Source organism: Aulonocara stuartgranti (assembly GCF_965226115.1).
Source record: "Aulonocara stuartgranti genome assembly, chromosome: 12".
In the NCBI taxonomy this organism is placed as follows: Eukaryota; Metazoa; Chordata; class Actinopteri; order Cichliformes; family Cichlidae; genus Aulonocara; species Aulonocara stuartgranti.
Window position 1 is genome coordinate 20,565,162 of NC_138948.1, and position 19,451 is coordinate 20,584,612.

Genomic DNA, 19,451 nt, shown 5'->3' on the forward strand with positions numbered 1-19,451 from the left:
GTGGGGTGTGGAAATCAGTTTATGATTTGCGCTTTATGACATGTTATTTTGCTCGAAGCAGCCATCAGAAGATGGGCACTGTGGTGTTTAAATAATGCCTAGTTTGCACTAAAGAGCCAAAGTGTCAAGAAAATCTCCCAAACAACACTACGAGCCTGAATTATAGATATAAGGCAGAACGGATCCATGCAAATCATTGCCTCAGTTTCCTGTTCTTAGCTGACAAGTGACAGCCGGTGTGGTCTTCTGCTGCTGAATCTCACCTGCTTCAACATTGTGTGTTCAGATATGCTCTTTTGCATACTTTGGTTGTATCATGGCTAATTCAGGACCAGACACACAAAATGTTACAGTTCTATTAAAGAATTTGTTACGGCTGAATAAAGTCAGACATGAGCAGGATTTGTTCCAACAATTTTTAATTCTTGTGCTCTTCTTGAATAGATTGCATGGTCCACAGCTCAAAATAATCCTTGTTTTATAGTGGGCCTTCATGCCCAGCCCCTCAATTTGTCACTGTTTGTAAAGAAGCTGTTTTAGCTCTCCATTTTATGCCAGCTTTCTTTTGATTGGCTTCTGCTGACAAACAGAGGGTTTGAACAGTAAGTGGGTGGGGCTTCTGTCCCATACATCTGGAACTGACCAAATTAAGGTTCTCTGATGGTCTTAGTTTAGGGCAGTCTGATGCCTGAGGTTCTAGCTCACTGGAAAACTCTGAAACTTGGTTGATGTTTAATATGAAAACCCATCATTGTCACCATATATAATTAAGTAAAAGTACAACAGGTCCATTAAAAAAAACAACTTGTCATATGAATGACAACAGTCAATAACAAATGTCCTATATCCATCTCCTGCCTCAGCTCTGAGTTTCCTTCAGTATAATCTCCAAATCAGGGCTGTGTGGGTACTGTGGTTCAGGTGACTCTGCCCAGGTAGACTGTGGGAGTCCATTAAGGCTGTTGGAAGGAAATGTGATGACTGCTGTGTCATTGAAGACGTCTATCAGATGAGATGGGCATGCAAGCTTTCTCTCCACACTAAAATCCACAGCCTTACTGATGTAGCTGTAGTCTCGCGTAAACTCTTTCTCGATCGTTCTGTTGGGGAAACAGACAGATGTCAACTTCATCTCCACTGCTCTTGCTTAAACGTTTACTCCATCGTCTACGTGTCGTCTCGTACAAACCTATCCCTCATCCCACTGAAGCTGTTTCCGATGATTATCATCAGAGGGAGACCCCGTGCACTCCAGTTCTTCCACAGAAGGTTGTTGTAGAGGGCTTTCCCACAATGCATCAGGTAAAAAAATGTGGGTTTTTCTACCAAACGTTTCCCCTCCTGAGCAATACAGACACAGAGGATCACACACTGTTTGCACAGTCTACTCCCCTAAACAATTTTGTAGTCCCCATTTTCAATATAAAATGGATAATAAATAATAATATAGTTGACATTTGGAAGAACTGTAAAGTTTTATGTACTATATGACACAGTTCTCTTTAGTATATGCCTATTAACAGTGTTTCACTTAATTACCAGGACACGAGGGAGCAACAACTGACCTCATTTTCTGAGAGTACAGTCAGACCCAGGTCTCTCAAAACATCTCTCTCTCCAGAAGAGAAGACTGGATCATAGACTGAGCAGTCCTTTAGAGGAATCTGAAGACATTAACAGGGAGAGACAGAATATGTATAACAAGCAGGGTCTAGTGTGAGTGTTTGTCATCTAACTGATGATGAAGCCTCCCCTGACCTGTCCTGCTTCCAGTAGAAGAAGCAACATGGCAAGCTGGTAGCGGGCTGAGACACAGGAGGCAAACGGACCGAGGCCATAACACACACACTCCAGCTGCTGGCATGTCCTGGGGATCCGCTCCGGCTGGTCCTCAGCGTCCTTGTCCGCTGGAGATTTGGAAAGAGATGCTGATGCCGCCACCAAGAGCTGCTCTAAAGGCAGAAACGCAATAACACACACAGCTGCAAGCCAGATGCTTGGTGGTAACCCCAACTTTCAAAGCAAAACCTACCCTTCCAATCGTGCCAAAACTCTTCGCATCTTAGTTCAGACCTGCAGAGGTAAAATAAAGGCAGAGTTATGGGACTGTGGTGAAGATGAGACGTCCGACGTGTTGCTGCTGAGCTATTCTTGAATTTCATACATGGTATCTCTGATGCGTTTAACGGTTTTCCCGACGTCCAGCGACTCCTGGCCGCATGCTGCAGACACCTGAAGAGACTTTGAGCTCCTCGACGCACCTTTTCGTCGCCGAGCCACCTGCCACTCCCCTCCGGTGTCCGACATTTATGCTAACTTAGCACCAATATCCCTGCATATCATTTTTTTAAAAATCGTCCAATTATCAAAGGACAAAACGCATTTTTTCCCTTCAGTAGACAAGTGACTAACATATGGGAATATTTAGGGTGTAACACGCGTTTCCTCTTCCGGCGTTACGCCAAATTTGTAGTCCATCAAATAACATCCACCTGGTGGTGGTGTACGGTCATTAAATCACAATAGAAATAATGCACAGCTCGGTTGATTTAAAGAAACTGCGATATTTATTTTTATTTTTAAATATACTATTACTATATATAATTATGTATATTATTGTAAAGCAAACTAGAAATTGCCCCGTTGTTTTTAGCTAATTTTGTTTATTAATTCATTCTCATATAGGACTTTGCAGTGTGGTTTTATGTATTTTTGTATGTACTTATTTAATACTTTATTTAACCAGTGTGTCCCAAATTACAGATCATGATTCACTTTTATAGTGAAGTCACTGCGACTTTTATCTTTAATAATTTTTAGGTATTCATGTTCAAACATTGCCTCAAATTACTACGAAATAAAATAAAATTCTGAAAGTGGGTAGGCACATTTTTTTCTAACTAAATAAACAAATAAATACATTTTGAAATGCATTTAATATATTTAACATATTAAGCTTTTTTTAAACTAATAGTATGATGTAATATGAATTTCTATTAACCTGGGGAAAAAACAAAACTGAGTTTTATATACCGTGTTATTATTATTATTATTATTATTATTATTATTATTATTTACAACTGAAACGAACATTACTTCGCAAAGTCAATGAAATAAACGCATCTTTGCCCTTTCTACGCCAACAGTCATTACTAAGAACCAACGAAATATTTTAGAGGGGTACAGAATTTGGTGTAACACCATTATACCGGAAGTACTTGTGTTTTCGTGCACTAAACGAAGGAGCGTTAGTGTGGATTTCTTCTCATCGTTTTTGAAAGAAAGCATGTCCAATTGATCTCCACGCCGACCTTTATATAACTGTTCAGGTGCGTTATAGAACATGGTGTTTGCACTGCTCTCAACACTCGAGATTATTACGTATAGCAAGACATTCATGCTGTAGAGGGTAACTAACCTTAGCTATAGCTAGTTATCGTTAGCTTACATTACGTTTTCTCCACAGAGATGAATTTGTTCGGTGTCGTTAGTGTCAACTAGCAAACCAAATATTTGAGATAGTGATGTGTATGTTTAAGACGCTTCTCTATAAAATAAAAATTTACTTTACATTTATACTGATCTAATTTTTGCGACACTGTTGCTGATCTGGAATCTGCAGCAATAGAGCCTCAAAGTGTGGACAGGCTGACAGATGAGGTCGGGTAGGATGTTCTCAGATAACGTTGCGGTCTGTAGTTAGAGTAGGGAGCAGGTGAAAGAGCCTGGACTGCTGGAGGTATGCTCTGGAGAACAGAGGACATGTGAGAGGATGAGAGAGAAATGGGTGTAAAAGTAACGACGAGGACGGAGAGTGGTTTGATATGGAATCCAAGATATTGAGCTGCTAGGCAGGAGGAAAAGAGGAAGACCACAGAAGAGATTCATAGAGGAAGTGAAGGAGGACATGTTGCTGTGCTAGAGGAGGATGTTAGGGACAGTGTTAGAGGATCTGCTGTGGCGACCTCTAAAGAGAACAGCTGGAATAAGAAAAATGTTATGTTTTATTATAATGTGTTTGATTTTGTTTTTCCCTGTGCTCTGAGCTACAACTCATTGCTTTAAACAGTAGACTGAGTTTGATCCGTTGCTATGGAGAGGGATGTATTTTATTATTCTGATCCCATGTCCAAGGGCTTTACCTAAACCTTTGCACAAGTAGAGCAAATTTATTTGAAATTACTTATGCGGAGTTTTTACATTTCTTTAAATTGTGATTTTGTTCATTATGATCTCCAGAGATGTCCATGTCACACCTATATGGGCGGAGAGATGAGGAGGAGGAGGGTGTTGAGGTTGAGAGCTTTGAGGTGACAGACTGGGACCTGGCCAACGAGTTCAACCCAGACCGCCACAGACACAGGCAGACCAAGGAACAGGCCACTTACGGCATCTGGGCTGACAGGGATTCAGACGAAGATGAGAGGCCCAGCTTTGGTGGCAAGAGGTGAGGCGTGGGTTTGTTTTTGCTGCTGCCCACAGCTTTAAAGTCTGCCATTAGTAGGAGATTGAGTTTGCTGTCTGTGTTTTCATTGCTAGATCTAAAGACTACACTGTCCCAGTGAACTTTGTGAGTGCTGGTCTGCGAAAGACGGCAGCAGAGGAGAAACAGCTGAAAGGGGAAGGAGGGTCTGATGACTCTGATGATGATGGTCCTGCAGCTCCTCCACCTTCTCGTGCACCCAAAAAACTCCAAATGGTAAATTTGGTTATGTGTGATTTGTTTGTGTGTACATTGCAGATAAATATCTCAAAGAAGTTTATAGGAACAATTATATGCTGAATTGTTTTGTTAGGGTAATTTCCGTGGGAATCAGTCACAGAGGTTTGCAGGTGGCATACAGTCTGGACATGGCATTGGCAGCTGGGAGAAACACACTAGGGGAATTGGGCAGAAACTACTGCAGAAAATGGGCTACCAACCAGGAAAAGGCCTGGGAAAGAATGCTCAAGGTAGGGTGGGAAAGGCTGAGAAGGCCACATTAATGAAGTATTTAAGAGTATTGTGTGTATTTCAGAGCTGATCTACTTTGTTTTTCCACACTCTCATTTGCTGCAGGTATTGTAAACCCTATTGAAGCAAAGGTTCGTAAGGGAAAGGGGGCAGTCGGAGCCTATGGAAATGAGCGAACCCAGCAGTCTCTCCAAGATTTTCCTGTGGTGGACTCTGATGAAGAGGAGGAAAAGGTACAGTGTGCACATAAATGTGCTTTTCCTTTTTCTATGTGTAAGCAGATGTTGAATTGTAGAGTCATTTTTTTACATTAATCTAAATTCGTGCTGATGTAGGAGTTCCAGAAGGAGCTGGGCCAGTGGCGTAAGGATCCTGCAGGGTCGGCAGGAAAGAAGAAACCGAAGTACTCCTACAGAACTGCAGATGAGCTCAGAGCTAAAGGCAAAGTGGCGGGGCGGGCTACAGCGGCATCTGCTGGGGAGCTGGCACAGGTCAAGGTATTAGTGCTTTTTTGTCCTTTCTCAGAGGTGTGTTATAAGGGCACTGTGGCTTGGCTGTATTTTTACAACAAACTTTAGCAGCTAAAGTTAATTGTAGTCAGTATTAGACTCTATGGGTGAAGTTGTTTGGTGTATCTATATAAGCACATGCGCTCTGCTATTATTGTTTGTTTTTAACCTTTTTTACCCCATACCTGCCCCTGGTGCCTAGGTGATAGACATGACTGGAAGAGAGCAGAAGGTGTACTACAGTTACAGTCAGATATCCAACAAGCACAGTGTTCCTGATGAAGGTCCACCAAGCATGTCTACTCGGGATCAGAAGGGATCATGCTTTGCGCTCCCTGAGCTTGAACATAACCTTCAGCTGTTGATAGACCTTACAGAACAGGACATATTACAGGTATGAGGATACCAAAATTGTTTTTCCAAATATATTTGGCTATAACTAAGATAATGCCTCCTTATTAGATCAGCAAACTGGGGCTTCCTTTATAATTTAGCAGATTTTTACTATTTATTTTTTTTAATCTCTTTCTTTTTTCATATAACCCCGGTATAGTCTGCCAGACGTCTGCAGCATGAAAAAGATGTTGTTGTTTCTCTGAGCCACGAGTCAAGAGCCTTGCAGAACAGACTGGATACGGAGCAAGATGCCATCCAGAGAATGGAAGCTGTGCTGGCATTAGTGGAGCGTTTTCCATCTGGGGAGACACCACCAGGGGAGGGTCCTACTCTGCAGGTGCATATAAAAAGAGAATGGACTGAGCACCTACACCTTTTTAGAATTTTGTATTAGGTGTAAAGTTTCAAAGCAGTCTTCTGTCAGAAAATCATTTAAAAACCGGAGAATAAAACAACATAAAAACATGTGCAAAAATTGTGAAACAGAGACAAAGTGAGAACAGGATGGAAACTGAGTGCTTGCTCAGTTTTCATGTAATCATTTTAGTAATTTTTGGTTCTTCTCTTTGTTCAGGAGTGTGCTCGCATCTTTGAGACCTTGCAAACAGATTATTATGAAGAATACAAGATGATGGGTTTAGCAGACCTTGCTGTAGCTGTTGTTCATCCGTTACTTAAAGAAAAACTTCATTTCTGGGACCCCCTGAAGGTACATTTTTGCGAGTATATCTTTTAAGATAACTGCATCCTTTTTACATGTTAATAATTCTCTACCACATTTTAATTATTATTTCAGGACAGCTCTTACTGTCTGGAAGATATTGGTCAGTGGAGAGCAATCCTTGAATCTCGGGATATGCACTCCAGTGGCCCAGATTCAAATATGGATCCTTATCACAGGTAAATTTGAACACACAAACATATATTAGGTTGTGCTTTGTGTATTTATGTGAATAAATGTTGGTTATATGTGATCTAGCCCTTTTTTTTTTAACTACATGTGTCTGTAAAATGCGTGTGGTCTTTGTGTTTCAGACTCTTATGGGAAGTGTGGATCCCAGTGATGCGGACTTGCGTGTCAGGCTGGCAGCCTCGTATGGTCGGGCCGATGGTGGACTGTGTAGAAGTGTGGGCTCCTCTTTTGCCCCTGTGGATACTGGATCACCTGTTGGAGCAGCTGATCTTACCCAGATTACAGCGAGAGGCAAGTCACACACGCTGATAAAGAGAAATATTTTTGATTTGCTCCCATTATTTATGAGTGAAAAACTGTTTACTATATGCTATACTGACCTTATGCCTCCATCAGTATCAAAGGCAGTTTTGTCACATGTAAACCTCTCTCTTTGTTCCCTGTTTAACAGGTAGATAACTGGAACCCTTTAACTGACACGGTGCCTATCCACTCCTGGATCCACCCTTGGCTGCCTCTGCTCCAGTCACGTCTAGAGCCTCTTTATCCGCCAATTAGGAGCAAACTGTCCAACGCCTTGCAGCGCTGGCATCCCAGCGACGCCTCAGCTCGCCTCATCCTACAGCCGTGGAAAGATGTATTCACACCAGGTGCATGGGAGGCCTTCATGGTGAAAAACATCATCCCTAAACTAGGTATGTCTTCATCTGTGATGACGTCATGTGTGTGCTGGGAGGAAAATCGAAGGAGATGAGCCAACCTCTTATTAAAGTCAAGCCTTGCCTCATTAATTAGGTTTAGGCACAGGTGTAAGAAGTCAGAAGTACAGTTACCTATTTATTTGACTAGAGTGGATGTTTTAATTGTGACATTCAAAAGATGGGGATTTATAACATATACACTCAGTTTAGACCTGGTAAATACGATAAACAACTGAACAGAAGCTATAAATCGACAGGAAACTGCACCAGTGTGCCAAAGACATGAATGAAAATGAACCCCTCCACGTTTCCATTCTCAAGTAGCCCCACTGATATCTCTTCATGCAACTGCTGATCTTTCTCTCTGCAGCTTTGTGTCTGGAAGAGCTGGTTATCAACCCTCACCAGCAGCAGATGGAGCCATTTCACTGGGTCTTGGACTGGGAGGGCATGCTGTCCCCCTCTAGCCTCGTGTCACTGCTTGACAAAAACTTTTTCACGAAATGGTTACAGGTCAGTGAATTAAAATGTACTCAGAACTGAGCATTTTGGTGTTTCATATAATTGCTTTTTGGATTTTATACCTTTTGGGTTTTTTTTTTTTTTTGCTTTTTGTGGATTATAGGTCCTGTGTTCATGGCTGAGCAACAGTCCCAACTATGAGGAAATCACAAAGTGGTACCTCGGCTGGAAAAGCATGTTTAGTGACGTCTTGTTGGCCCAGCCCCTCATTAAAGAGAAATTCAATGAGGCTTTGGACATCATGAACCGTGCGGTCTCCTCAGGCATAGGTTCGTACTCCACAGTCTGAAGATGTATAATAAACACACAAAAATGAGTATTACTCAAAGTATAACTTTCTTTTTTTCGTGTCATTTCAGGCGGTTATATGCAACCTGGAGCGAGGGAGAACATTGCATATCTCACACAGACAGAGAGACGCAAGGACTTCCAGTATGAAGCCATGCAGGAGCGCAGGGACGCCGAGAGCGTGGCCCACAGAGGGATCAGCGCCGGTGTGCCGACTAACTTTAAGGATCTCATCCAGGCCAAGGCAGAGGAGAACAACATCGTTTTCATGCCCTTAGTGGCTAAACGACATGAGGGAAAACAGCTGTACACATTTGGGCGTATTGTTATCTACATAGATCGAGGGGTGGTGTTTGTGCAAGGAGAGAAGACTTGGGTACCCACATCTCTGCAGAGTCTGATCGATATGGCAAAATGAGCGTGGACTGACATATTTAGGTCTGACAACTATAAGGAAAACAGGAAATATCTTTTGTTTTTAAGTAACTTCTCTAGCATATGTCTCTTTCTCTAAGAGGTCAGAATTGTGAATAAATAACTTTTGAATGCATGCTGACTCTCTTTATTGCTCAAAAATGAATTTTAAATACTGTACTTGTACAGTGAAAAGCACATATGTTTTCACATATTGCACATTTTTATACAAAAGCTGGTTAACGGTCACAGTGTTTATAATGTTCTCTTGATACACATACAAAAACAGTACTTATCTTCAATGTTTCTATTGTAACATCAACAGTTAAGTAATTGGAGTACATTTTTGGTGTTGTTCATTTTTCTTTTTGTCTGTGACAGCGTATTGGTCTTTGTGGAGGTGACCATTTATACCCACAGGTTAATTGGCTTTACGAGAGGCAAAAGACCTACAAGTCTCACAAGAAAAGTGTCTCCTAAAAGAAATCCCTGCTGAACCTTAACGGACTGAAAAGCAGCTGAGCTGATCATAGTTTTCAACATTTAATCGTTTTAATAGAAAAAAGGAATGACTTGAAAAATAAGACTTGCACAAAAATAGCTTTAGCTTTTATTTATGTGCATAAGACCAAACAAACTTGCAGCATATTCGTCCATGATATGATTGTTAGCAAACCCTTAACTTGCAGTTTTAAGGTTACGTTTTTAGAGTAGCTTTAAGCATTATTCAACAGATTGAAACCCTATTTGTGAACATTAACAATGCGATACAAACGATAACAGGAAGGTGGCAGTTGCTGCTGCTTCCTCCTGTTTGAGGTGTTTTGGCACATCAGGGCTTCCGTTGGAAGTGAGCGCTTTGCGGTGTGAGCTGCGAGTTAGTTCATTTGTTCGTGATTAACGGTTTTGCACCAAGAAGGTATGTGAATATTTATATATACATATATAGTTGAACATAGCCTGTGGTTTATTTAACATCTAACATGTTTAATGTGGTTTAATGAGCCGCAAAACTAACGATTGCTATCCAATGAACTACCGTAGCACAGTGCTAACATTAGCCAGCTTGCTAACAGAAAGGTATTCACGGCTTTTAAGGTCATATTTTCCATTGTTATCCAGCTACTCATGTCGTCGGACGCCCTGAAAAAACGAAAGTCCAAGGTTCTCCGCAACGAAGGAGGAACCCCGGAGATGAAGCGGGGTCGAGCAGATGCGGACCAACAGGTAAAGTTGAGGAGAAGATACACGACTCCTCGATCTCCTGTGTCATTATCAAAGTGGCTTTGGGCAGTAATGCACAGACATTTTTAAATTAAAGTATTTAGACCCTAATGTGCTAAGCAGTGTCTGCCCTTTAAAGTTGATACAGTTAAAGTGGTCCTTTTACACAAATACATCTTCTATCTGAATTAGATTTTCAAATGGAAAGCATAGAGACTGTTGAATCAAACAGCGAGACTCTTGTTTATAATAAACCTGGGTCATTTTCCCCCAAACCCACGATTTCCAACTTCTAACTTTAATGAGGTTGTTTCCACTTTTGTCGCAAAATTCTGATTTAATACTCTTTCAGTACAGGAGGAAGAAAAGCTCATATACTTTTGAAGTATTTACACTACTTAGTGTAGTGGTGCAGACCAACAGAGAGATGGGGACGCTGGATTTACATGGAAGCATGTTGGGAAAATGTGAAGAAACGAGCGAAAACGTAAAATGAGCAGCATCTGGCTGACATATCAATGATATGTCTGAGTGTCTAAAGGAGTCTCACAGGCCTGATTGTACACTTCAAGCCATTTATAATTCTTAACTTGTTAACAACACAAAACTGGAGCATCTGGGTGAAGAGCTACTGTAATCTTAAACTTCTTTACACTGATATAATGGGGAGTTTCACTGATTCGGCCCACATAAGATCAAAGTGGGCTTTATGTTGCCCACCATGTAAAATGAGTTTGACACCCCTGTGTTTTCCCTAGAAATTTTATGTAAAAGTATAACATACCTGCTTCACACTTTAGTCTAACAGTAACAAAAGTATCTTAACCTTGTAACTCTTCAGGAGCTGCACAGTGTTGTTGCATAATAAAAGTGAAATTGAAAAATATTTTCTACATGGGGTGTTCAAACTTTTTAATCACTTGCTAAAAGCTCCTTTTACCAGCATGTACCCGAATTAGTAATTTTCTTCCACAGTTTGCTCTTACTGTTAAACAGAACACAACTAACAAGTGTAGGTAGCATTGTTTGTTTGAGTCACTCGTTTATCTTTGGGCCGCACCTCACCAGCTGCTAGCATCTCCTCCTCACATACCTTTGTAGACTGGTTGTGCTCCATGATGTGTTTTTGCCTCAACCTTAATGGAAACAGAGAGTTTTTAAACTGCAGTTAAAATGATCCAGGAGGTCAGTTCCAGCTGAAGGGGTATATTCTGCCTGTGTGTTTTATAATGTGGATCCTACATTTTATCCTTAGAAATTTAGAGTTCACTCAACAGCTTTCAGCAATTTATAATGTTGTCTTTGTTCTGGATCTATACTGAAATACCTTTGAATGATTAGCAGTTTTAAAAAGGTGTTTTATATCCATCCTTTATACTGCAGCTCATCTCACAACATATTATAGACCAAAGTATGAAATGCAAAATATATCACCTTTAAGTCATATTTAACTTAGTCACACTTAGACCTCTCAGAGCAGTTAAATAAATGATATCAAGTTTAACCATGACTAATATCTTATAGTTATACATCCATCCTCTTCTGATTAGTGTTATCAGCCCCCACCCCCGTGTGAACCTTGTACTTAATATACATTTATGTCATATATTTACTTACTAATTTATATACTTTTTTTGGCCAGGATGTGCGTGTGTATCATGAGGAGGTGGAGCTTGATGGCAGGGACCCTCAGCAGGACTACATCCAATACAAAGAAACATGTCAGAGTCTGGCTAATCTCATGAGTGAGATCCAAGAGCTTAAGGCCAACGGAGCTAAGGACGGGGTAAGAATGTGTCATTATATGCTGATTTAATGGCAAACGATTCATGTACAGCAGACACCTTACACATAGAGTTTGTAGTATAAGTATATCTAAAGCACCATAACATTTGTGTCAATAATAATGAAGGGCAACTGGTTGTATGTCTCCTCAGTGTGCAGAGGTTGAGAAGAAACGTATGCAGAGCTGCATCCACTTCATGAATCTGAAAAAGCTCAATCGACTTGCTCATATGCGTCTAAAGAAAGGCAGAGACCAGACACACGAGGTAACTCCCACGCAAGTCTCAAGCACTCTCAAGTAAAACCAAGTAACAGCTTAGGTTACTATCACTCTTTCATTCGCTTACTAAAAAAAGTGCTGCCTCAAGCCTTAAACTTCAGTATTGTATTATGCATCTAAAAATATTTACTTAGAGTTTGCGAGTCAACTTTAACAATCTCTCTGTCTCTCCTCAGGCAAAACAGAAAGTCGATGTGCTGCACCTTCAGCTGCAAAATCTGCTGTATGAAGTCATGCATCTTCAGAAGGAGATCAGCAAGTGTCTGGAGTTCAAGTTAGTAAAAAAAAAAGATTTCATTTAAAATTGCTCATTGGTTTTCCTAACTTGAACTTACAGAGAATAATTAGAATAGCGTTAGTTGCTTATTAGTTCCCTTGTTTTTAGTTTATACTTAGATTTTCAGAAATGTGTCACAGTAGTAATGAGTACTCGTTTCCATATTCCAGGTCTAAGCATGAAGAAATTGACTTGGTGAGTGAAGAAGAGTTTTACCAGGAGGCACCGCCGGAAATTTCCAGGCCTCAACTCACAAAAAATGACCCCCACCAACTCACACTGGCGCGACTGGACTGGGAGCTTGAACAACGGAAGAGGTATTTTAAAAAAAAAACAACAACAACAAACAAACCACAAGGCGCAGTGAAGGATTTGTGCCTGCACAAAGCGTTTGCAGCATGTTGTGTTTAAAAACTAATTTGCTAATGGATAATAGGGACACTGAACACTTGTTAAGAGTAGGGATGTGTATTGTTTAGGTTTTATCCGATACCGGTGCCAAACCGGTACTTTTGAAACGGTGCTTAAACGGTGCTCAAACCGTGCTTAAAGAATGGAGAACACAAAATTGGTCCAAAAACCTCTCATGTTCAGCTGTTTTTTTGTAAAAAGATAACAATGTTAGCCTTTTCTGCAGCTATGGGGCATATATGGTATCACTCTTGGCTGGAAGCAGTGCTTAGACAATGGAAAAAACACAAACTTTGTCCAAAAACCTCTCATGTTTAACTGTTTTCCACTTTTTCTTTGGTCATTTTAGCCTTTTTGGCCAGGGTGAAGGGAGTATCTGCCATCAAACAAGAAGACAGCCGCATGTAGCTATGATGGTGTTTGCTAGTTCACCTTGCATGCATTAATGTAATAATGTGGTTAGCCTACTCAACGTAAATTACACACGGACAACATTAAGCTACTCACGCAGAGAAGAACGGCTGCTGCTGCATCATCATCCGTCATCATTTCTGCTGCACTGGCAGGGCTAGGGGCCAGGACTCTCCTCTTCGTGTTTTTGGGGGATGTTGCTAACTCCGGGTCCGATAACAGGCACCACACCCGCAGTAGATGTGCTCGGTGTGAGGTCTCGCAGCAAGCTATCAAATACGGCGCATTTCTCGGCTTTTAAAAAAAAACACTATGCGTCGCCAGGTGTTTCATCGGATTTGAGGTGTTACCTCCTTTGACAGTATCACAGTATCAGCTTAAAGCACTTGTTGCAGGCTGCTGAGTTTGCATATTTTGCTGTGAAGTACAGCCAGACTTTTGACCGCTTCGCCTTGGACATTTTTAATATGTAGCTCTGCATAAAAGAACGTACGTACCTGGACCCACCTACTATCCTCGGAAACGTAAAATGATTGGCTAGAATTCGAAGTGTATGACATCTCAGGGAAAAAAAGCACCGAAATAAAGCACCGAAATGTGCGCTGCTTTTCGGTCTGGTTACTACCATTTATGTCAGAACCGGTGCCATCATGGCACCGGATACCGGTACCCATCCCTAGTTAACAGTCTATTGTTGGATGCAGGTTGGCAGAGAAATACAAGGAATCACTAGCGTCGAAGGAGACAATTCAGAAGAGCATTGAGGTGAAGAAGGAGCATCTGAGAAGCTTGCAGCCAGGTCTTAATGCCATCATGCAGGTATCATTGCTGTGTTAATTCATAGTTTGTAATCTAAAGAAAAGCTCAGCGGTGTTTTGTACTTGTTGAGGTGAATTTTTAACTGCCGTGCCAACAGTTACACCACATATGCCTCCTATGTATGCTCACAGGCCTCCCTCCCAGTCCAGGAGTTCCTGTCTATGCCTTTTGAACAGACTCAGAAGCAGACGGAGATTGCCCGCCATCTGCCTCCACCTCTCTATGTCCTGTTTGTTCAAGCAAATGCTTATGGCCAGGCGTGTGGTGAGTAAGAATGAGAGACAATGATGTTTTCCAAGACAAAATATTAGTTTTTCTTTAAAGGATTGAAGTTTGGATCGCTTTGATTTTATTGCAGACAAGAACCTGATTGTCTCAATTAGTGGTGATGTAGATGAGGCCAAAGCCCTGTCCAAACCTCCAGAAGATTCCCAGGGTACAAAGGCACACATTTAATCTATGTATAACACACAGACGACTCATTTTGGGATTCATCAACAAACTTAAAACTGTGTATTCTGGTTTTATTCAGATGATGAGAGTGATTCTGATGCAGAGGAGGAGCAAGAGAAAACTGTGAGTATCTGGCACTGCTTTACTCATGAACGAACACACACACTCAGGACACTGAGGTCTATTGTTAGTTAGTATACAAATCACTGCTCTGGACACATGAACTGTCTCTGAAGCCATAGCTGTCATGCATTGAGTGGCAGCTATTGATCGGAGTGGCAGTGGGGGTGTTCTGGGAAATATTTACCGAGAATGGCTCTGTGACTGTAACCGGATCTTAGGTTTGTATTTGATTGCAAATACAGTGTGTATTTCTTTTGTTCTATCTCCATATTTGAGCTCATCTGGAGCACTGTTTGCTTTTCAGGCTTCCTTTCGGTATTCTTTTTAAATGTGCTTGCAGGGGGCTAAGATTTTAGAGATGCTTTGTCACTGGAATTACGTCTTTTATTTATTATTTTTTTCTTTTTTTTTGTCTTTTTATTCAATTGCTTTTTATTGTCCATTTGACAGAAGAGAAGAAGGCCAACTGCAGGTGGCCAGCTGGATGATAAAAGACGAGAGATGCTGAAGAGGCACCCTCTGTCCCTAGGCATAGACTTGAAGTGTAAAGGTAACTCTTTCTCTGTGCTTCATGTCCTTGTTGGCAAAATCATTCTCTGTATTCACACAGCATCCTTCAACCCAAATATTTGCAGCCCCTTTGTGCTCCAACCCTTGTAACGTGACCATATATATATGGTGCTGTGCAACTGTACACCTATCAGATGGCATGTGAAACAAAGCAACTGTGGCTGTGACATGACACCACTTGACCCTTGTGTTCCCTCTGCTGGCGATATATGGAATACAGTGACAGATTATAGGGAGATCTGCATTGCAGGCGTAACTCTACCTAAGGGGGGGTGGAGTGAGGAAGTGAGGGGGAGGCCGAGGGATGGAGGTGAGAAAGATGCTTGCAGCCTTGTAGTTCTGCAGCACCTACAACATCTTGTAAGCAGTTTTTCTCATCACTGCTCTTTGTCTGACTTCTGCTTTTATTTCTGGAGCCCCTCCTTTCCTCAGTTATCCTCACTGCTGCCAGCTGCAGCATTCGGTCCAGTGCAGTAAAAGCAAAAAGTGAGCGGTGTAGGTGTGAGTGAGTGACAGTGTGTCACTGAGTTCACCGTGACTGCAGGGAGTGCAGCGAGAATGATGACCATCGGTGTAGTGGGTATCCCATAGGTGCCATTAGCTGCTGCTATGACCAAGGCCTGTTATTGTTCTGTAATGCGCTGCAGTGTAATATAAACCCAGAGGAGCTATCGCTGGCAGGATTAATGAAAATATTGAGTAGAGAGAATATAAGATTAAGATAGCAATCCATTAGTGTAACACCATGTGTTGTCTTCCTTGTGTCTACAGATGGCAGTGTACTCCATCTTTACTTCTACTACCTGATGAATCTGAACATTATGACTGTCAAGACCAAAGTGTCCACCTCCACCGATCTCAACACGGCCATCAGCGCAGGGTATGTGTGTAAACGTAAGGATTTGGCTCTCTCTCTGACCATGACAGCCTTATAAAAAAACCTAACAATGACTTTTTTTCCCCCAGGGAGCTCCTGAAGTCAGACACTCTCCTCAGCTGTCTCTACACCAGCGACCAGGGACGAGAAACACCCAATCCAGCTAATCGCTACCAGTTTGATAAAGTCGGGTAAGGAAGTAATGTTCATGGTTGATGTGGTGTGTACTGGATTACAGCTGGCTGAATTAACCTATAAGTTATTTTTAGGATCATTTCCTTTGGCGATTATGTGGAGGAGCTGGGCCATCCCTACATGTGGGTTCAGAATCTCGGAGGACTTCATTTTCCTAGTGACGCTTCGGAGGTGCGTGTGTGCTAACCTCAAGTATACAGCATGTGTTACAACTGTATAATGTTAACTTTTGCTAATTTTTTTTTTTTTTTTTTTTTTTTTTTTAGGGTGTGCGCGTGGGTAGTTCACTGAGTGCGAGCCACATGGAGAACACCATGAAGCTGCTGAGGGGACGAGTCCAGTCCCGCTTGGCTTTGCACAGACAGTTTGCCTCTTTAGGTATGTTATTTGATTACAACCTTGCACACTGAATCATCCTAATGAAGAGATTGTTAAGTTTGTTTGTGTTCCCGTCATCAGAACACAGCATCATCCCCATCTCCAGCGAGTGTCAGCACCTTTTTCCTGCCAAGATCCTTTCCCGTTTGGCACGTTGGACCACAATCACTTACCAGGAGTACTTGGTAAGTGAAAGCAAATTGTCAAACGATTGTACTCAAATGTAAAGAAAGCATTAGTTAGAAGTGTGACTGATTTTGATATTTCCTTTCTTTTGCAGGAATTTCCATATACACGTCATGTGACTGAAGCTGGGCTGGCAAAGGAGACTGATCTGTACTTTATGGGAGTGGTTGAAAGAGGCACAGGTAAATCCTGTCGCTGACAGCATAACTGAATATTGCTGATGTTTTTTTTGTTTGCTTTGAATGTGATTCTATACGCAAACTCATCTGTGTCCCTTTCAGCTCGTCTTAATGCTGCAGTGGTGCTGAGTCCCAGATACCCAGAGATATCTCCTGTCTTCTCCCTCTCTCTGAGCTGGAAGGGAGAGCGCAGCGGACGCACCGACGACAACCTCCGAGTATGAACATTTCAAAACCTCTCAATATGATTGTTTATAAATACAAGTCATTTTTCACTTTTTGACTCCCTTTTTCACTTTTAAGGCCATGGAGAGCGAAGTTAACGTGTTCAAAAACGAACTACAAGGACCACGTCCTGGGCACCAGCTCCTGACCAATCAGTTTGCACGACTGTGCGTCTGCCTGGATGTTTATTTGGAGACAGAAGGACAAGACGACAGCGTGGAAGGACCGCGAGAGTTCCCCCGTGAGAAGATGTGCCTACGCACTGTCAGGTACAGTTAGAGAGAGAAGTGGGAAACTTTTTGATACATTTGGTGAAAGATTTTATCTCTGACCACCGGTTTGTCTCGTTCAATTCAGGGGTCCTAATCGTCTGAAGCCGTTCAAGTATAACCATCCTCAGGGTTTCTTCAGTCATCGCTAAAATTTGTGTGCACATAATTGTGTGTGTGTGCGCACGTATGTATATAATTCTCCTTCTGTAGTTTATCACTCTTAACTCCCTCAAGATTACCTTTGTGACTCTTTGACACACAAGTATCCTTTTTAAACACTTCATACCAGTTTGAAAATAAAAGAACATCCTATTTTCTGGAATGAGTTTGTCTTTTTTTGTCTTCCTTCGCTGCGTACAGACTTTGTTGTGCACACAAAATGTTTCTGTTTTATCCCCTTTCCTTCCTCTCCACCCTCACCTCTCTGAGTGCTGCTCTATTTATAGGTGTCGTCTGAGCTTGCTGATTATTATGCCATTGTGGTTCAGTGCTGGATATAGCTGAGTCATTTCCACAGAGGATCTCTCGCATTGAATAAAATATTTGGGCTATTGTCTGCTGTTAGCCTTTGACTTCTCATTTATCATCATAGTTTCAGTAAAGAGCAACAGGTTTTCATGTAGGATACTGATCCTCAATTTCTGACTTGATGCTAAAGTCAAGGAAAACGGTCATTTAATGATTAGCTAGCTTTAGCTTTATAGAAGAATCTCTCCTTTGCTCTTGTGTGTTGCAGCAAAGATCCAGCAGCAGGTAATCGAATCTAGGAATTCAATGCTGCACTGATGCATGGAAATAATGTCTGTAATTGCAAGAGAAAGGAAGCATTACTTATTGGAAAATGGGCAGTAAATGCTAATGGTTGAGATGAGACTGGTAAATGGTACAAAATGATTCAATAGATTGAGAATACTGTAAAGCTTACCAGTGGCACAAACATAAAGCCCAACAGATGAGTGTCTATTGGCTGTGCAAAGCTAGGGGAGCATCTTACAAGCATATTGTTGAGCCAGCCTATCCCCATTTGGAGTTAAGAGTCACCGCTAACCAGTACGAAGTTGTGAGTGATCGTCCATGATGAAATGTGAATACTGAAGTGTTTTCCAGTGTGTCATGGTGGATTGGTTTGCACTGCGACCTCACTGGGTATGAATGCACCACCCAGCCACTGTGTAGAGCAGGGGTCCCCAATCCCAGTCCACGAGGGCTGGTGTCCCTGCAGGTTTTAGATGTGTCCTTGATCCATCACAGCTGATTTAAATGGATAATTACCTTCTCAACATGTCTTGAAGTTCTCCAGAGGCCTGGTAATGAACTAATCATGTGATTCAGGTGTGTTAAACCAGGGTGAGATCTAAAACCTGCAGGGACACCGGCCCTTGTGGACTGGGATTGGGGACCCCTGGTGTAGAGTGTGCATGTTCCCCCTGTACTCCAGTTTCATCCAACAGGCCAAAGACATGCACGTTAGGTTAACTTGTGATTCTAAATGGGCCATAGGTGTGAATGTGTATCTCTGTTCGCCCTGTGAGAGACTGGCAATCTATCCAGGATGTACCTCTCCCGCCTTGTGACAGCTGGGATAGGCTCTGCGACCCCAAAGAGGACGAGCAGTTAAAATTGATGGATCTTATATTGGTTCACTTTTGTTCAGTTTGCACCGAGAGCAGTCACATTTAGCAATGATGTAAATGTTTTGGAAAAAAATAAACTTTACAGAGTACACAATCATCAATAAAACAGTCAATTTCTGTTTAACAACAGATGGCAGTGACAGCAGTCAAAGCAATCTCCGTCTTCCGACTCTGGTTTTTTAATGACACAGTCGCTGATCTCATTAATACACAGCCATCTATTAGATGCAGTGAAATTGGATTACAGGGGGGTGCAGTCATGCCAGGAGAGAGAGCCTCACAATGTCAGCCAAAGTGTGTCCAATGTCAGTGTTTCACCAAGAAAGAGAAGCTTTTGGTGATGGCACAAATCTAACAGTTACCTGCTTTTCAGTAGGATGGTAATGAATGTCTTTTTCATCAGCACTCATTAGAAAATCCTATTAAAAGTAACCACACATTTTATTTCTGTCAAA

The 19,451-nt window shown here is 41.7% G+C and overlaps 3 protein-coding genes across 4 annotated transcripts; 2 read left to right on the forward strand and 1 right to left on the reverse strand.

The window, feature by feature from the left end:
• Window positions 1–402: 402 nt before the first annotated feature.
• srrd (SRR1 domain containing) lies at window positions 403–2,449 on the reverse strand. 2 transcript variants are annotated; one of them, XM_082555836.1, is made up of 6 exons: window positions 2,165–2,449; window positions 2,033–2,073; window positions 1,759–1,907; window positions 1,566–1,664; window positions 1,190–1,341; window positions 403–1,100 (listed from the first exon to the last, which is right to left on the reverse strand). In XM_082555836.1, exons 1-6 carry the CDS (start codon window positions 2,305–2,307, stop codon window positions 860–862), a joined length of 825 nt encoding a protein of 274 aa, XP_082411962.1. In that variant the 5' UTR covers window positions 2,308–2,449; the 3' UTR covers window positions 403–859. The 2 variants fall into 2 exon arrangements, with proteins under 2 accessions (XP_082411962.1, XP_082411961.1); XM_082555835.1 differs by having other exon boundaries at window positions 1,759–1,952.
• Window positions 2,450–3,188: 739 nt separating this feature from the next.
• On the forward strand, window positions 3,189–8,833 carry tfip11 (tuftelin interacting protein 11). The gene is made up of 15 exons (XM_082553472.1): window positions 3,189–3,329; window positions 4,240–4,447; window positions 4,540–4,699; window positions 4,797–4,953; window positions 5,060–5,187; window positions 5,290–5,451; window positions 5,666–5,857; window positions 6,017–6,196; window positions 6,434–6,568; window positions 6,656–6,759; window positions 6,895–7,067; window positions 7,228–7,467; window positions 7,844–7,986; window positions 8,099–8,264; window positions 8,355–8,833. Exons 2-15 carry the CDS (start codon window positions 4,242–4,244, stop codon window positions 8,699–8,701), a joined length of 2,493 nt encoding a protein of 830 aa, XP_082409598.1. The 5' UTR covers window positions 3,189–3,329; window positions 4,240–4,241; the 3' UTR covers window positions 8,702–8,833.
• Window positions 8,834–9,500: 667 nt separating this feature from the next.
• On the forward strand, window positions 9,501–17,684 carry thoc5 (THO complex 5). The gene is made up of 20 exons (XM_082553653.1): window positions 9,501–9,616; window positions 9,820–9,924; window positions 11,564–11,707; window positions 11,859–11,972; window positions 12,163–12,260; window positions 12,434–12,580; window positions 13,790–13,904; window positions 14,036–14,168; window positions 14,263–14,340; window positions 14,437–14,480; window positions 14,931–15,030; window positions 15,822–15,930; window positions 16,017–16,118; window positions 16,197–16,293; window positions 16,389–16,500; window positions 16,582–16,685; window positions 16,781–16,868; window positions 16,968–17,083; window positions 17,169–17,359; window positions 17,448–17,684. The coding sequence occupies exons 2-20, from the start codon at window positions 9,826–9,828 to the stop codon at window positions 17,509–17,511; spliced, it is 2,055 nt and encodes a 684-aa protein (XP_082409779.1). The 5' UTR covers window positions 9,501–9,616; window positions 9,820–9,825; the 3' UTR covers window positions 17,512–17,684.
• Window positions 17,685–19,451: the final 1,767 nt, after the last annotated feature.

Excerpts from the sequence above, each read along its gene's own strand:
- thoc5 (XM_082553653.1), top strand. The coding sequence starts at position 9,826 with ATGTCGTCGGACGCCCTGAAAAAACGAAAGTCCAAGGTTCTCCGCAAC. Across the intron at positions 14,481-14,930 it reads AGGAGGAGCAAGAGAAAACT|AAGAGAAGAAGGCCAACTGC; the intron begins GTGAGTATCTGG and ends TCCATTTGACAG. Across the intron at positions 15,931-16,016 it reads AACACGGCCATCAGCGCAGG|GGAGCTCCTGAAGTCAGACA; the intron begins GTATGTGTGTAA and ends TTTTTCCCCCAG.
- tfip11 (XM_082553472.1), top strand. The coding sequence starts at position 4,242 with ATGTCCATGTCACACCTATATGGGCGGAGAGATGAGGAGGAGGAGGGT. Across the intron at positions 4,448-4,539 it reads CCCAGCTTTGGTGGCAAGAG|ATCTAAAGACTACACTGTCC; the intron begins GTGAGGCGTGGG and ends TTTCATTGCTAG. Across the intron at positions 4,954-5,059 it reads CCTGGGAAAGAATGCTCAAG|GTATTGTAAACCCTATTGAA; the intron begins GTAGGGTGGGAA and ends CATTTGCTGCAG.
- srrd (XM_082555835.1), bottom strand. The coding sequence starts at position 2,307 with ATGTCGGACACCGGAGGGGAGTGGCAGGTGGCTCGGCGACGAAAAGGT. Across the intron at positions 2,074-2,164 it reads AAACGCATCAGAGATACCAT|GTCTGAACTAAGATGCGAAG; the intron begins GTATGAAATTCA and ends TTACCTCTGCAG. Across the intron at positions 1,101-1,189 it reads TTCAGTGGGATGAGGGATAG|AACGATCGAGAAAGAGTTTA; the intron begins GTTTGTACGAGA and ends TTTCCCCAACAG.